Raw genomic sequence first — 17,789 nt, forward strand, 5'->3', positions numbered from 1 at the left:
ACGAGAAGCTACTGCAAGGCCAAGTTCACAGACGATTTCATGGCAGATGGCATGGTCAATGAGAGATGATGGGCTAATTTGGTTGGGAGGTAAAGTCACGTCCACCTCCTTGCACCTGCGGTCTGAGCTTACGTGCTGCTAAGTGAACTGAATATTCCAGAAGGGGACAAGTGTGCCCACCAATTGTAGAGAGCCATATAACAAAGGCCCGTATAGTTTGAGAGCCAATAGTATTTCGAGTATCTAATAACTGTCAAGGATGATTTGCACTAGGGGTGGCCATGAGTTGTCCACCTGACTGAAGAGACCCAATCACAACCCGTTCTATAAAAGAAAGTATATTTAGATATTTCCCTCAATCCAATCCCGGTTCCCCGTAGCTTTTTCTTGTTTGCCACGTAGTAAGACATCACAAATGACACATTTTTAGTATAAAGAAGTGCGACGTCCATTGTAACTCCCTGTTTTAGACAATTGATAATAAAACAGTCGGATGAGACTTTGCCAACTTCCTGAGTCAGTCTGATTATTTGGTGTAAGAGTTATTCTGCATCCCATTCCTGCATGATGGGTTACCTATTAAAAGGACCCGAGGGTTCAAGTAGTATTATTAGCAATAAGTAATTGGTATGCTGCTGAGGTAGCCACTTCCTTACCTAAAGCAACGTGTTTCTTGCTTCCACTTTGAGCTGGTACCTCCACTGATGCTAGAGGAGTTCTCACCCTCTTACGTGTGGTTGTTGCCACCAGTGAATCCGGCTTGAGATATATCCCTTATATACAAGGGTTAGTGGGAGCAGGTTTTAATGGTTTTAATGTTTTCTCAATATGAGGGTTGACTGCTCTGGTAAGGGATGGAGTGGTTAACGAAAGCTGAGTGAGTTTAGTAATAGAATGAATTAATGGAATACATTGACCTACAGATCTTCTTTCATTGAGGATCTCATCTACAAAATATGTATCCTCTACAGACCTTTGAGTTTGTATCCTGAAATGATCTGCAGCCTTTTTGAGCAAATCATTGCAGCAACTGGCTGATCCTGATCTTCAGGTGACTGTAATGAACAAATATCAGGATCGATATCCGGATCACCTAGATTATTATTGGATTCATCCTATGTAAACATCATCCTGATATTGGTCATGGTCATCTAAATCAATATTAATTACTTTTTGGGATTTTGAAGAGGGATCTTTATGCAACCTGGGGGATTCACATGGGGGTTCTCCCTCCTCCATATCAATGTACTTTTGTCTTATTTGATATGTTTCCAAAAAATTTACAAATGAGGAAACATTTTCCAAGGTTTGTTCAAACTGTTCTTTTGTCCTGTACATGTTCTAGGTGTATCCTATAATGGAAAGATTATAGCTTCAGGATCATGTGCATGTTTTGAATGTAAAGCCTCTGATAAAGTGAATGAGGCCTGACTGTAGTGTGGGTGTGTCAACATTCGTCGAGGTTCGTTTATGTGTGTGCGAGCATTTCGACAGTAGTCATTGAGCGTTTGAAGAACCGGTTGTCTGTTTCAGTGTTCGCTCAGACACGTGTACCTTTCGAAACAAGAACCAGAGCTTTTTTATGCGCAGTGGTTTCACGTAATGCTTATTTTAATAGTAAGTCTTACCTCGGACCTGAAGATGTGGGCGCAGAGGACTGCGTGGACCTAGAAGCATGAGGTGTGCCTTCAGACACCACAGGGCTTTGTTTTGACTGCTTTGTCGAGGAATGGCTGGGGGTTGTGGGTTTAGAGTGTTTATGCTTATATGTGCCACTTTCGCCGGGTGTTATCTGTTAGGCAGAAACCTGTGCAGTTCCCGCTGGGACCACTGCAAAAGATTTAAGACTACAGGTGTTTGGCAGTAAACCCACTTGGTATCAGTCTGTACCACACAGATTCACTTGGTAGCTGTGGCTGAGCAGTCAGACTTCCCTCAAGAAGAGTTAGGCAGTATACAGAGTATTCACAATAGGTCAAGAGAACACAGTAGAACAAGTAAACACTGACCAGGGCTTGGTGTAAAAGAGATATAATTATTTATTTAAAACCACATCTAGAAAAACACACAGGCACTAATAGTAAGCAATTCAAAAACACGGTCACTAAAAGATATACACTCCCTTAAAAGAATATTAGACAAGTCTTAAGTAAAGCCCCACTTATTTTCAGACAGCGGTGAGCGCTTAACGTAGATGGCACTCTAATAGTTTGTTTTTTAAAAGGGAGAGAAAAGCAGAGAATAAGTTGAAACAGATCCCAACACTTTTACAAGAACATAACAAGAGAGGAAGGCAAAGTAAAACCGTGAAGTTAGAGTTCAATAGGCCGGATCCACTTTAAGAGGCTCAAACGAAATGTGTCCAAGGTCACACGGTTGCAGTGCACAAAAGTCTTGTAACGGTTCAAAAAGGAATTGGACCAAAGAAAGGGACCAGTTAGAGGGTCAAGGCGGCCAGCCCAGTCCAGAAGGTTAAGGGGTTATTATTACCTTGTAGCAATCTTTAGAAAGGGAGGCCTGGCGGACACGGTACCTTAAGTGGTGAGAATACTCCAGCGGGGGCAGTTGTTCCTGGCAGCGGATGCAAGTCGGTGCTTCGTCCGGGGGAAGAGAGGATCTCGTTGTGGAAGAAGACAGGAGTCCGTTGCACTGCCAGGGAAGAAACCAGCCGCGGAGTTTCTCAGGTACAAGGAGTGGTCCGTTGATTCGCGGTTCAGTGGTGAGTGGCTATCCGGCCGCCGGGGTGCTTGGCACGGGCAGTTCGACCACAAACCGGTCTGGGGTGCGAAGAAAGAAGGTAAAACTGGTTGTGCCCACCAGTCAGGGGAAGAAGCCTCTCCAGCCGGGAGATCTTCTCGGTCGTCGGGAAGTGGTGAGTCGGTTCCGCAGGGCTCCACCGGTGGTGTCATCGTGGTAGGTCGGCTCAGCTTCTACCTCGTCGGATTCTTAGGTCCTGTGGCGACTTCTGAAGTTCCAGTACCCAAAGCCCTGCTTTTATGCAGCATACCCCCATTCACTCAGCCTAGCTGTCAATCAAACATGCTAAGTGGTGAGCCGGCCGGCTCACCACTTGGGCCAATCACACAAGAGTGCGACTTGAGTTACACCAAGGTAACTCAGTCCAGTGTGCCTAAACCCCCTCCCACACCCGCTGTGGTACCCAGACAGAGTGGCACCACTTTTGGAGGCTTCAGTGGAGGCGGCCGCCAAAAAATTGGAACAAAGGGCTCGACTTGGGTTGGAGTCACAGAAGAGAACACAAACGCCATTTTTGAATCGAGTCCTGGCAAAAAATACCAACCGACAAATTAATATTAATTAAATAAACCGGCGGTATGTTCGAGGCTATGAGAATTAAATAATTAAAGTTGGTAGCCTCGAACAATAGGAAAATCCCATAGGAAAATATTCGCGGTCGAATATAAAAAGTAGTTTCCACTGCCACCAGCGAAAACTCGATCAGGGGGGACGGAGACGTGCCCCCTCGACTAACAGACCCCGGGGCAATCGAATTGCCACGACCAGTACGTGCACAATAGGATGGTTTGTACTGGTTTCTGTTAATAATTTGGGACTAGTAAAGTCAATGGTGACTTTACATGCCCTGGGAGACAGTAGTCAGTCCCAGGGTATGGAGTCTACGGTGGGGTGCCACTATGACACCCCTGTGTTACTGCACGGAGGGTGCTGTGTAACACACATAGTAAAACACATGAGACCCTATGGAGTAAAGGACCCCATAGCCCATAAAACACATTAACAGTCAAAGGAACACCATAAATCATGTCCAAGAGTGGGAGAAAAAGAGTCTCACTCTTGGCAGGAGAAAAAAACAAACTCCAGGAATCCAGCAAAGCTGCTGGGGGACTCACTAGGTTAGGAAATTCAGCCTAAAGAGAGACTTCTCCCTAACATTATCTCCATAGCCTGTCCAGCTGGCCTGTCTATCGGACAGGGGGACTGGCATGCGGCAATCTGCTGACCCCATAATGTCTTCGGCATCACTTTGTGCACGGTAGCTGCCCTGCTCTTCCTCCAATTTCTTCACGCCGGTTGGGTCATCTGAGAAGGAATTGGGCTGCATGGCCTTGGGTTTAGTGCATCTGTCATTCAGTGTTTTAGGCCAAATTGTTTGCACGGCGAGCCTAGATAACATCCCGAATGTGAGAGGCACGGCGATACTGTGTACTGATAACAAGGAAGTCTTGCCCTTGGCACACTCCGATCCTATACCTTTCCAGGGGCGGGGACAGTGTTTATCCCCCCAACCTTTATCCAGATTCTAGCGCAGGGGATGTATCTGGCAAGCGAATGAGCAAAACAGGTCTACCTGCAGTGTTGTAACAGATTTGGCAGACACAACCAAGACATCTACAGGAGTACAGTCAAATTCCTGCTTAAACTCTGCAGGGTTATCCTTTGAGGAGGTACAAAAACAAGGCAGGGTAATTGCATCTTTTGACCAAAGGTTCCATGGAACGGGGGCAAAGAACTCGGGCACGATAGAGCCGTTGCCCGACGAGACCTATGATACAAGTCATTTATAACACGCCTGTACACATGGGCCCCAGTCAAGGCGCATAATTTTCAGACTGAAGCTAATGCCGTGCAGGATTGCCAGGTGGTTGAAGTTTCAAATGCGGACCTTTCCATTTTTATGACTAGGAAAGAACAGGCAAAGAAACGGGGAGGGGGGGCACTAGTCTCTAGTAAAAGCCCCAAAGAGCCTGTTCTCCCTATAACTGTGCTGCTCAACTCTACAACTATTGCCAATTAGCCAACTAATCCCAAGAATGTAAAGAAAAAAGCTACTAGGCGGCAGACGCGTTTGCGTGGGTCTGGTGGCAACTTAACTAGTTGGTTGGTAGGCGATGGTGCTGTTGTGACACCTGAGTTAATAGCCAATGGCCTAGCTACTCCCTTAGAAGTTGTGAGCGAATCTGTGCGAGTGGTCCCCCATGGGGCCGTCACTGGTCCTGTGCTTAATCAGGCTTTAGAAAACAGGGCCTCAGAAGCGGACTCGCTTATCTTTACGCATGGTCGAGGACCAGTACAAAAAAGGCAATAGACCGCTTCCAGTTAAAGCTGGATCGCTAAACTTGGCTGAGGACTTGTCCCGACAATGCATTAGGGTGGGAATGGTTTAAAAGGCTTTTGTTAAAACAACTGGCTGAATGTAAGTGAACCTTGAAGTTTGCAAGCTGGAATACCAGGGTCCATAAACAGTTCTTTGCAGACAAAGGGTCTCTCCCTCTTTTACTGGAGTACGATATAATTTTTCTACAATTGACGTGGCTCACCTCATCGATACAAATGGACAAGCATCTCTTATTCCATGTATTGGCCAAAAAGGGTACAAAAAGGTCATCCCTATGGTGGTTTAATTATTGGTGTAAAACAAAAATGGTGTACATCTAGCTCGAGATTGCCATCCAATAATAGAAATGTTTTAGCCATTGAGGTTCTTGTTAAGAGTGAAGGAGTGTCCGTGGCTATGCTCTTGATTAATATCTATGCTCCACCTGATGTAATCGATTTGGACAATTTGCACGACTGTATGGATTCCATCTGCATAGCCTGGACATCCATCCTGGGCCACAACTTTATTTTACTGGTGGTTGGGGGGATGTGAATGCCGGATGCAGGGACCCTGATATCTGAGCTAACTATAGGAATGTAAAGGCAGATAGTATTATGCCCAAGAAACGTGGGAATAACAAGGGTGAGCAGTGGGTGAAATACCTCAAGGAATGGAATTGATCATGTTCAATGGTAGAGCAACAGGGGACTGTCCTGGGCAGTGTACCTGGAGCGTCGGGGGGAAAAAAGGCACAAACTTTGGATTACGTCTTTGGAAGCAACACCTATGCAGAGCTAGTCTATTCTTTTGAGGTGCGTGTTAGGAAAGTTTTTCTGAAGTCCAACTAAGGGCTTAGCAAAACCATTCAACAGACAGTACAATACTCCACTCCTAGTATAGGGCTGTATCACCAGAGTATATGGTAGCGTAGACAGAGCAGCCAGGCTTATGATAGGAGGGAAAGAGAGCTGTAGAATCAGTATAAAGAAATTGTAGTAGACATATGGCCCAAAGAAACACTGAAACACTATGTATTGTAAACATAAGTTGTTTATTTAAATAAAAGTCGGCCCAGATACATCTTGGGGGAAACGAGTACTATCACAGATCATATAAAAACATAATAAAAACACGACACTATGCTTTAAAGTACACATACCAAAGCATATACCTTATTTAGAAAACTAACAGTATTTCTAGGTAAGTCAGACCTTATCAAACACATTTAATATCGGGCACATCTATTCATGGGGTGTAAACCCATTACTTTACAGTAATTCAAGGGTAGTAGACCAGGTCAGTTATGCAGTGACACTTGTTTATGGAATCACAATCAACCAACCCTGTTACCAGGATACCTTTCTGTATAGTGCAACACTCATTCAAGGAACAGTATATATATCTATAACTACATTTAGGATAACACACTAGGTGAGAAAGACCTTTTTTTGTAATATACAATTTCAGTTACTTTTCAGCTCAGCGGAACACAGTCTAAGTTAAGCAAGAACTCTTTACACTAATTTAGAATGCACCAAGCAAACCAAGGTCAGCTACACCTACAGAACATTTTCAAGAATAGCACACAGCTATTCTAGGCAGGTAAAACCTAACATTGTAATAAACTAATACAGTTGCTTTTCAGATCAGTGGTACACAGACTGAGGTAAGCAATAACTAACTTATTTTAGGATGGCACACAGCTAAATCAAGGGAAGTAAAACCTATATACTTTTTAAAGGAGCTATTAGCAACTTAAAGGTTTTATAGACCAAAGACTGTTTTAGCATCTGTATACAACAGACCAGGGAAAGCAAAACCCAATGATTCACTTTGAGTCATTCATAATGTTATTCCAGGTAGGTAAAAGCTAAAGCAGACCTATCCTAAACAGGCTATACAGCAAGTTAGTGGAAGCAAGGCCCAGTTGGGGAACTTAGGCACCTAGTCTATGAAAGTAATAATTAGTGAAGTCAACAGCATTAAGAAGAGAAAGAGACACAGCCAACTCACAGGTGAGTAAATCAACCTTATATATACACTTTTCAGACTGGCACAACACACATTCAAGGTAAGTATTAACTTTTTAACTGTTCACTCTCAGAGTTACAGTTACTAACCAACCCTTTCACAAGTAAGTACTTTTCAACACTTGTTATACTTTTCAACACAGAATTTTTTACCTCATCCAGTCCCTCCCTATTCTATTGCATGAGTTCACTCAGAGGCAGGCAGAAGAGGGACCCTAGAGGTCTAGGTGCCAGCTGTAGGCAGGGTGAGATAGGGTTCTGTTGCAGGCAAACCTACAGTAGACTGTTTAAACAAGTAAGTAGTTCACTTTAAAGTTAGTTAGGGTCCAGAGGCTTCTGAGAAGACACCGTAGAAGTATTCCAGCAGTGGGCCTGGGTGAACTGGACGAGAGGACTACCAATCACAGAATACATCCCCAAAGCTTTACAGAAATCATACAGGCTTAAGGTAAGTAAATACCCCAGCCAACCGGTCGATAGATCCCTTTGTCATGAAGACGGAAGAGGACTTTGGAAGGGAACTAGCAGCAGGACTCATTGGAGAAGGTGCCATGCAAGAGATTCAGGAACCAGAAGAAGACTGAATATCGCTGGTTGGATTCTCGTCGTTTTCCAGGTCCAGCAATCTGGCGAGGGGACTTTTAGGACTCAAATCATGTCTCTGGAGATTCAGCAGGATGCCACCAAGATTTCAGCTCGATCCGGAATTCGGAAGACCGTGCACCGCACAATGGCTCTAGAGTCCAGGGTTTTGAGGTATTGTAGTCCCGCAAGGTCACAGCATGACGTGTGACGTGGGATGGCTCAAAATAAAGGTCTTCTCGAGTCTAGTGGATCTCACAAGGTTCTGGGTCGGGGTTGTCCGTTTTGGGATCCCCCGGTCGATTGGAAGGAAGGTTTACAGCAGGCTCTGGTTACACAGCAGGCTTTCCAGTCGCTGGAAATCACTAAGGCCTTCATTTCTTCATCAGCCTCTTCAGTTTCATATGCAGCGGTTGACTTTGTCAGCAGCCTCCAGGTTCAGAGTTTTTATGAGAAACTACAGCACAACCTCTGCATTCTCCCCCCACATTTTACAGTTAGGGGCAGTCTGGCTATCCAATCGGGACAGCTACCCCCACACTGGGAGTAGTTTCCTTTCAGGTAGGGTGGAAGACAAAGGGCTGCAGAGTTTTGGACTCCCCCTTCACCTAAGGGCAAGGTAAAATAGTTACCCAGTCAAAGCAAAAGGTTCTAGGGTGGACACAGGTCAGGAAGATTTATCATTGATATGAAAATCTTACCTAACAGTGCGCAACAGTGATTGTAGTGACTACTATTATAGTGTTGACATGATTTATGCCGGGGACACACATAAAGGTTGAAGGGGGAGTGGTAGCTAATAACACAGGGAATTCCAATATAGGTTGGCCAGACAGATTTCTACTCTTGAGCTCAAGGAATTCTAGCGATTCAACGCAAATGAAATGGAAGGGCGCCTAAAACAGTTAGCATGCGAAATAGGAATGCAGGCGCCAGGGCTCGCAAACATTTGCCCTAAGCATTCAAATGGCTTTGATATTGATATCCGTGATGCTAAAAGACAAATGAGAAGGAAAGCCAGTGAGTCTGAGGGCCCAACGGGGGTAGTGGAAATTAAGATTAGGAAGATAAAACAGGGATACAGATCATGGTTAAAAAGGATGGAGGTTTTCGGCCAAAAATGCTCAGTGGCAACAAATGTTTGCTGCGTTATGCAGTAACGAGCCACGGTCGTTATGGCAGATGCTTACGACTGCCACGGGGGATGAAAGGAAGCATACAGTTAATCCTATTAGCAAGCTAATATGGCTTGGGCCCCCAACTAATGTGAAAGGAAGGGTTGGGATAGGTAATACCTGGCTACTAGACATAAGTACGGACTATATATACTCCACCATTGCCCATCTAAAATGTTCCAGGGCTCCAGGACTGAATGGTTTATCGAATGTGGTGGATCCAGAACCATGGTCAAGAGGGTGTCCAGTTAAAGTTACGAAATCAAAAGGATCGAATGCCAAAGGTGAGAGTGCATTCGACCGATAACAAAAGGATCACATTTTTTTAAAATGTATATATTTTTTTTTTATTCAGTATAGGTAAAAAATTTTAAAAAAGAAAAGAATTCGATCCTTTTTTTCGGTCGAATTGACTCGACCCTTTTGTCATTCGACCCTTTTGAGTCGAAACTTTAACCTATAACCGGTCAAGAGCTCTAAAATCATTATTTTACAAAGTTTGCAGAGATACAGAAATACCTGTGTCTTGGCAACAAGCCATACTACTTCCTGTGCATAAGGAAGATGATATAGATTTACTAGCGAATTACAGATAGCTCTCTCTTTTGCATGGGACTGATACATTGTTTGCCTCTTTCATATGGGCTGCACTCCAAAACTGGGTGACCAAGAAAAATATTTGAGACCAGCTGCAGACAGATTTTCGCCCTAGCTCCACTACAACGGACAATATCAGGTTGTTGGACAAACTGATTCAGGAGGCTGCGGTCATTGGTAAGCACAGCATTGTACCCGATTTACGTCGACTCTAATGCACCATTCAAATACTGTCAACCGTACTATCCTGTGGTAGAAATTGAAACAGCTGGGTTGCCCTGACTGGCTGCTAGCGCTCCTAATTGGTTTACATACAAATACGGGGTGTAGGTGCGACTCAATGATGCAGGTGCTTTTTCTGACCTGGTGAAGACCAGCAGGGGAGTCAAGCAGGGATGTGTGCTGGCACTCCTGCTGTTTAACCTCTACCTGGCTGATCTTCCACCATGACTGATTTCGGTTGGTTGCCCTGTAAGAGTAGGTTATAGACTAATCTAGAGTATGCTTTACGCGGATGACCTGGTTCTTATGGACCAGACCGTCAGGGGATTCGAGCCAAGTTCAATGACCTCACGGAGTATGCTGACACAAATGACCTCTACAACAATATGAGTAAAACCAAAGCCAGGGTTGTGGCCGGATACAAAATAAATCGTGTCTCCCTGGGATCCCAACTTGAAAATATTGAATATGTGGTTCATTACCCGTATTTAGGTTTGGAGCTGGCGGCAAGTGGGGCTTATCTTATGATCAAAGTGGGGGCAAAAAGCAAAACACACTAACTTACTCTATTGATAAATACATTTTCAAAGCAAACAGCGGGTTACTCTATTGGTGGAATCCTCTAGCTTTATAAGCAGTGTTTTTGGCCTAGTATATTATAGGGTTTGAGGCATTGGCCATGAGGGATTTGAATATGCACAATATTTTGGAGGGTGCTTTTTCGAGGAGAATATTGCATTTGACACCCTCCGCCCCCATGGCATATGTTTGGAGATGGGGCTGGTTTCACTCAGCAGTCAGGTTTGGATCCATAGCGGTGCGCTGTACATTAAATCGAGAACAAGCCACTGATGCCCATTGTTGGGTATCTTAGCCAGTAACTAGGACAGAGCTCATAGGTAAGAGCAGAAATACTGGTTTTGCAGAGTTAAATGAAGTACACTTTGCTAGTATTGATTGGTCCCCAGATTTTTATAGGGGTAGCAGCTTCGAAATGATAAGGAATATATAGAAGAGCAAAGTAGAACTATGGGACTGGATTAAGAACTATGAACATCTGAACACTGCAGAATTATAAGTGGTTACCATGAATCATATCCATCTTAAAACGCAACCATATCTACTTCTGAGCTCCAGCCCAGCGTCCGAAATGTAATGCTTCGACTTCGCATTAACCAACTCCCATTGTTGGTGATACAAGGTGCCTATACCAAAATACCAATTGAGCACAGACTATGTCGTTTATGTAGACTGCAGAGTAGGTAAGAAACTGCTTGCCATTTTTTTGCTGCGTGTATAAAGTTGGGACCTACTTATATGCGTATTTTGGGGCAGTTTACTACTGTTTGAACACGGACTCAGAATCAGTCCATATCAGCAAATTAATAGGCACTTTAAGGAGCGACAGGGCTGTCACAAGGGGGGTTAGGGGGGGGCAAACTGCCCCGGGCCTCGCGCTCAGGGGGGGGCCTCGCGCAGCTGCTGCTATGTCACGAGAGAAAGGAAAGATTTGTGCGAGATGTTTGTGCCATTGATAATTTGCTGGCTGCAAGGGCAGTGCAAGCCTACAGGCAGTCACAGACAACAATACAAAAGTTAAGTGGGGGGTGGTCTGCCCACTGAAGACTTGTTAATTTCCAAGGTGTGAATCACACCATGAACAACAGGCTGGCCTGGCCTCACTGCTGCCTGCCCTGGATGCAGATTCGGATTGGTGCCATCTGTCAAGGACCTTGACGACTTGGGGGGGGGGGGGGTGTCAGTTTTCTTGCTGGCCTGCCTGGGCCGGTTTTATGAAATTTTAATTTATCTTTCTATGAACATTTCAAGTACTTTGCAGCACAGCCGGGGCTGTGTCGCAGCATTGAGTGCATTTTATTGAACATCACCAGTGACACCAGAACATGGTTTTAATTGTTTGTTTGAATGTTTCCCTTTCACGCTCACGCTCGGTGCTCAAGCGTGGCACCACCCACAGGCAAAGAACCTCTGGGCTGGAAGGCTCTTGCAACTTGCAACTTGCTTTTGCCCATGCAGCAGGCCGCGGCCACACCAGCAGCCAGGATGGCGTTGGTGTCGGTTCGGATGCTATGCAGGGGGGGAGGGAGCAGAGGGGTTGGGTTGGCTGGGGCAGGGGACGGTGGGGGCGGCAGCATAAATCATCAAAGCAAGGTAACACTCATTGTTACATTGCTTTGATTTGCAGCATGATGCATGCATCAGGCAGCAAGCAGGCAATCCAATTATGCAAACAACAACAAGAGGGTCGGGGTCCACGGACGGTGCTCGTGCCGGGCTCCCGCTCCATCAGCTCACACAGATAACAATTGCGTGTCGGTGTGAGATTCACACCTGGCCTCCTGGGCTGCTGGAGGAGCCTAGAGCCAGGCTGCCTGCAGGGCTGGGGAAGCGGCGTGCACATGAAAGTTGCTTTCAACTTTGCATTGCAGGAAGCAAGCAACACATTTGATGCACGCCACTTTGCAAAGTTGAAAGCAACAATGGCCAATGAAAATCCAGCGCCGGCCGGCGAGACTCTGTGCCGCCACCAGCCCTCACTGCCCGGTGGGCTGCCCCTATATTTTGCTCTGACCCTGCTGCCCTGACACTAGCTGACAACAGGTGCTACACAGAGAGGACTTGGGCTGGAGAGAGCCTCTCAGCCACGCACAGAAACAGAAAGGAGGAGGACCAGTGCCAGGAGTCCAGGACAGACCACAGACGTGGCCAGGCGAGTCAAGGTCCAGGACCAGGTCGAGGAGGAGGCAGCTATCCGGAGGAGGCCAGGCCTCTGTCCACAGGAGTTAGTCAGGAGTCCCCAGACCATCGAGGACCAAAGCACAGACAGCAGACCAAGCAGCAGCAGCCAGAGAGGGCCGCCCAACGCCCCCCAGCCAGCTAAGGAGGGCACAGAGAGCGGCACTAGTGAGGCAGCCACCCTGACACAGGCCGGCGGCCGGCACAGGACAGGCGACCCACACTTGAAAAGGTAAGTTGGGAAAAAATGCATGCCTGAATGTTGTGAATACAACGTACGCATGTGGTGTGTGCTGTGCGTCTGTATGAATGCGTGTGTCTCTGAGTGTGCGTATTGCAACACAATGTGTGTGAGTTTATTTGTATTTGGTGGCAGCAGGTGAGGACTACACGGACAGCGCTGAGCGCCCCGATGGCAGATGCCCACTGCGTGATTGCCGCGGCCCGGCCCGCTCTCAATGAAACGCCCCCATAAGGATAATACCATATATTGGACGCTTTGTGTAGGCAGTATGATACCGCCTGCGCAGTATTGATCTCACAGGGCAATGTTGAAACAGACTGGGTGAAGCTAGGCAGCAGCAGGTGAAATGTTATGCAAGTTGCTTTTTTCTGAATCTTTCGTACCAATGGCACATCTATTTCCCTCGTGTTTCTGACCTACCGACCCTCTACCCCACACACAGCCCAGCTCAGCCTCGCCCACCACCACCACCACATAGACGCCAGGTGAGCTGCTGGAGTCTGGAGATGCAACTCTTTACTCTATTGGCTTTTAAGTCACGCATTTGAATTGTACTGTTTGGTAATGCAGTTATTTTGAGTAATGCCAGGCAGCAGAGGCCATGCTTCCCGCAATCTGCCCACTCCATTCCCACTTCCGGGAGCACATGTCTACATGCTTACAAAGGGGGAGTCTGCCCTGCTTTTGTTTCTTCAGTTCACAGCTTGATTAGAATTCTATCGGCAATGGCGAATGTGGACAATGCTTTTTCCTCTCTGCCTGGAGCTCTCTCTCCATTGGTTCATGCAATTGAAGACTTTTGTTTGAAGATGGGACAATAGACTAGCCTGAAAAGTAGATGAATGCAGGTCTGACATGATGTGGCCACATTTACACCACACCTGCAGATGAACTTAACTGGTCTGCTGTTAAATCTCAGTTACCAGTTTAATGGTATAATCCACTACAGAATAGTTGCTCATTTTACTATAGCTGATATGATAGCTCAGTGGGTTGAGCACTCGCTGCTGTGATGTGTGTGTGATCTGCAGGTTGCAGGTTTGAATCCCAGCAAGGCCATCTCAGTCTTTCATCCTTCTGAGGTCGATAAATGAGTATCAACACAGGTTGGGTGATATTGTATGCATATTTGTTCTATAAAAAAAGAGCTTAAGTGTACGTGCTATAAGTTAACATTATCATTTGGGCTTGGGCGTCTGCTTGTATTCACAGTAATTTGATAATATGGATCTGTACACACAGATATTAATGATACATATGGCGATCCATTCTTATATGAAATGTATATCACATTAGTGAAATCATAACCATATTTTTCGTAGTGTAGTGAACAATGCTATTTGATGTGTTGTCAAGGGGTGAAAGGTCGTGTCTCAAGTAGAGATTTCTTGCTTTACTTATTTACGGTGCCACTGGTCAAGTGCAAGAAATGAAGGGGCCTCACCAAATTTTTTGCCCCGGGCCTCACCTCATCCTGTGACAGCCCTGAGGAGCGATGGACTACCCCTGAGGAAGCACTGTATGCTGGACTGACTAACATATTAATGTTCATACATTTGCATTACGTTTCTTTTTTTTATCCCATTGATGACCATGTTTGCCATGTATTTATGAATTGTTTTTAGCTATTTATCTACCAAGAAGATTTTTTCAATGGAGTAATGATTGTAGTGTAATGTAGTGATGTTGATTAGATTTTGTTGAATTTCACGCATTTATTTTCTATGTTTAAATTTGTAAAAGTTCTTATGAACTAAAACAAATAAATCAAATTAACAAGCAGGGACTTCATTTAGAGGAGCATGTTGCGTTATTGAGCGGCCATTTTAAAGAGGCGCACATGAGTGCGTGCCCTGACAAAGCAAAATGATTGCTTCAAATTTCCCCTGCCCTTATCAAGCTTGTGGAATTAACATTCCCATGCTCCTACAAGCAAGTTCATATATTATTTAAAGCATCGAATACATTTTCACTGACCATTCATTATCGTGTATTATTAAACAGTTAGTAAATGTTTATTACATTCAAGAATGCTATGGTCTTGGTAAAGTTTTAATTGCCTAGCACTTGCTAAAACAGCATTCAAGCTACTTCAAGCATCAGCTTGCCTTTTTTTTTTTTAAATCAGCATGCAAGCATTATCTAATGTAATGTTCTGTGCCCTTTACATGCCTGAGTAGGGCTTAGTACATCCTTCAATTAGGCAGACTATAAACAGCTGTTTGCTTATCCAATGCTTCAGAGTGGCCCTTGATTTAGAACCAAGAAAATAACATGGACATTTCTTTGGTGCACCTTGATTGCAAGAGCCTGCAATTCTGAATGCTCTGATAGTTTATAGAGCACTAAGTAAGAACATTCTATTTCAGTTGGAGTAATTCCATGGGCCTGAATTTGGCATTGTAAAGAAAACAACTATTTGGCAGGCGGCTATATTCACATGGCAAGGAGAAACACACTGTTATAATAGGGCAGCCACCTTTATTGCCAGGTAGAAGAACATGCCCCCATTGCTATACTGTAATATATGTTTTGCTATACTATAAGAGAGATTAAATATTAATATATATTTTTTGGACAAGAAATTTGGTAAATTTACGCTAACCCCGGCAATACATTTCTATAAAATGAAATTGGTGCCCGCGTTGACATGTGGAACGGAAGCATCATTGTGCATCCCGGAGAACATCTGGAACAGAATAGAAGGCATGGTCTGGAGAACCGTTCTGGGGCTTCCCAAATCAACCGCAATAACGGCTATCAGAAGGGAGCTTGGATTAATATCCTTGGCCTCGATAGTCGACATTAATGCAATGAGGCTATTCAGAAAAATCATCCTGGCTGACTCTCTGCCAATCTATGCATTGATTAAAGAAGAACTTGATACTGGAAATTGCAGCTTATTCAAGAAGTGGGCAGATTCTAGAAAGGAAAGGTTGTCTGAAATACTGTGCACGGAAACAGACCTAAAAGAAAACCCAGATAAAATCAAACGGAAACTCGAAGAAAGGGATTGGATCAAAACAATAGAGGCAGCAACAGAAAATAAACTATTACAACATCTTCCACCAACGTTCAACAAACCAAAGGTTCCAATGAAATACGTGAGTAAATTCCCGGGCAAGAAAAAAAGACATTTGTTTATGAAAGCAAGATTAAATTTACTACAAACTAAACAAATACTCGCCATTCGAAATATGGCAGAAAACCTAGTATGTCGACTATGTAAAAACCCAGACACTGTGGAAACGATCAGACACCTAATCCTAAACTGCACCTGCACGAAACAGAATAGAACAACCTACCTATCACCGTTGATCACGAATCAGTGGATGATTCAAGAAGAAACTTTGTGGAACAGACTCATCGCCGGTGAAGCCACTAGGTGGACAATAGCCATGACAAATTTGCTCGAAATGGCTTTCAAACAGATAAACGAGGCCCGGCTCACTGAATCTACTGAAGCAGAGCATGGCTAGGGGAACCACCAGTCAGATGACTTTGGAGGTCTCCCACAAGCACTTTAATAAGTCGGATCTGTGAAAAACCATTGTCGAGAAACTCATTTTCAATGAAACCAAGAGGAACAAATTGCAGAACAAAAATGTGCCACACTCTTTTGACAAAATTACAGGTTTTTCCTGAATATAAGTCAAATAAATAAATAAATTTAAAAAAATAAAAAAAAAATAATATATATCAGGATATTTCGTGAATTAAAAGATCCTTAGATGTATAGCATCTGATTAGCCGCTGGCCATTAAACAGTGACATTTTTCATTTTGAGAGCCTGTTTTGCGTCACCTTTAGGCAGGACACAGAAGAAAAATAAATTACAGGGAAAATATATTTTGGTGTGGAGGAAAGATGCGATCAAGGCGACAGCACAGCCCCTAAGGGGCAATCAACAGGATAGTGTTAATGTAAGTAATGTGATTTATGTAATTACAGTTTTAGTGTGAGTGGATAAAAGAAACATGACATTTACAATGATTTGAAGTTTCAAATGAGTTTAACTATTTTATGTATATAAATACAGGAGGAAGAATTCTCTTTTGATCACAAAAGAACATACAGTAGATAAGAAATCAGATTTGACGGGAAGCAGTGAAGGCCGAGTTTGAGGGACATTTGACCAGGTTGTTGATGGGAGTAAATGGAACAGTCAACAGGGACAATACATAAGTGGGCATACCTTTTTCAACGGAGGATAGCACAGGGGCAACACACAGGTCCTGGAAGCAAGACCATGCAGAGCAACAGAGGTTCGAATCCCAGATCCGTGCTTAGAAACCAAACTCAGGTACGGTATTCGGTGCGTTATAAGAAAACCAATTAAATAAATAAAAATAACATACCAATTAAATAAATAAAAATAACATAACATAACTAGACTCTTGAATGTAAAAATGCAGTCGATTTTTAGAATCTGAATGGAGAGGACGACCTTTTGGGACCAACAAAGATATTTTAACAAACCAAGACCCACTTGCACAATTCATGATTGACATCAAGGGGGCAATACTCGTACGTTTCATTACCTCCTCATTGAAAGGCAGTGGGGGCACGGTTGGGTCCAGGCGGAACATGGCTTCACACAGGAGTGCTCTCATGCACAAGGTCAGGCTTTCCACATCTCTGGCCATAGGTCCAAGCATAGTGACAACTAGAACAACATGAATGCAACCCCCACAGGCCAGTTAGAAATCTAGTAACAACCATTTTATAGTAACAACATCATGAAAAGACGGTTTGTGGACACGAATGTTAAGGAAGGGCGCTGTCACAAAGGCATACTTGTGCTCCTCCAATTAATAAACGTATATGCATTTATCGTTTGTTAATATGGAGAAAGTAAATGTTGTGCAGAGTTTTTATTTATTTTAATTGGTTATTTATAACACGCTTAATACCCAGAGGTTTCTAAACGCAGACCCGGGGAATCAAACCCGTGTTTCTCTGAATCGTCTTGCTTCCAAGGCGAGCACGTTGCCCCTGAGCTATCCTCCCGAGACAAGAGTTGTCCGGAGACCACAACAGGCATGCCACCTACAGGCTCAGAGAACCCGCGGGTAAACCCCATGAACCCTATAAAGTGATAA

The 17,789-nt window shown here is 44.3% G+C and overlaps 1 protein-coding gene across 2 annotated transcripts in view; it reads right to left on the reverse strand.

The window, feature by feature from the left end:
- LOC138548350 (vitamin D3 hydroxylase-associated protein-like) overlaps positions 1 to 17,789 on the reverse strand; it is a 476,815-nt gene that overhangs the window by 184,943 nt on the left and 274,083 nt on the right. For both annotated transcript variants that reach the window (XM_069642270.1, XM_069642271.1), the window contains one exon: positions 17,229 to 17,353. In XM_069642270.1, coding sequence (XP_069498371.1) covers positions 17,229 to 17,353 — 125 coding nt within the window. The remainder of the gene's footprint in view (positions 1 to 17,228; positions 17,354 to 17,789) is intronic.

The sequence above is a fragment of the Ambystoma mexicanum genome, chromosome 1q (genome assembly GCF_040938575.1).
Source record: "Ambystoma mexicanum isolate Mex_15411 chromosome 1q, UKY_AmexF1_1, whole genome shotgun sequence".
Taxonomy (NCBI): domain Eukaryota; kingdom Metazoa; phylum Chordata; class Amphibia; order Caudata; family Ambystomatidae; genus Ambystoma; species Ambystoma mexicanum.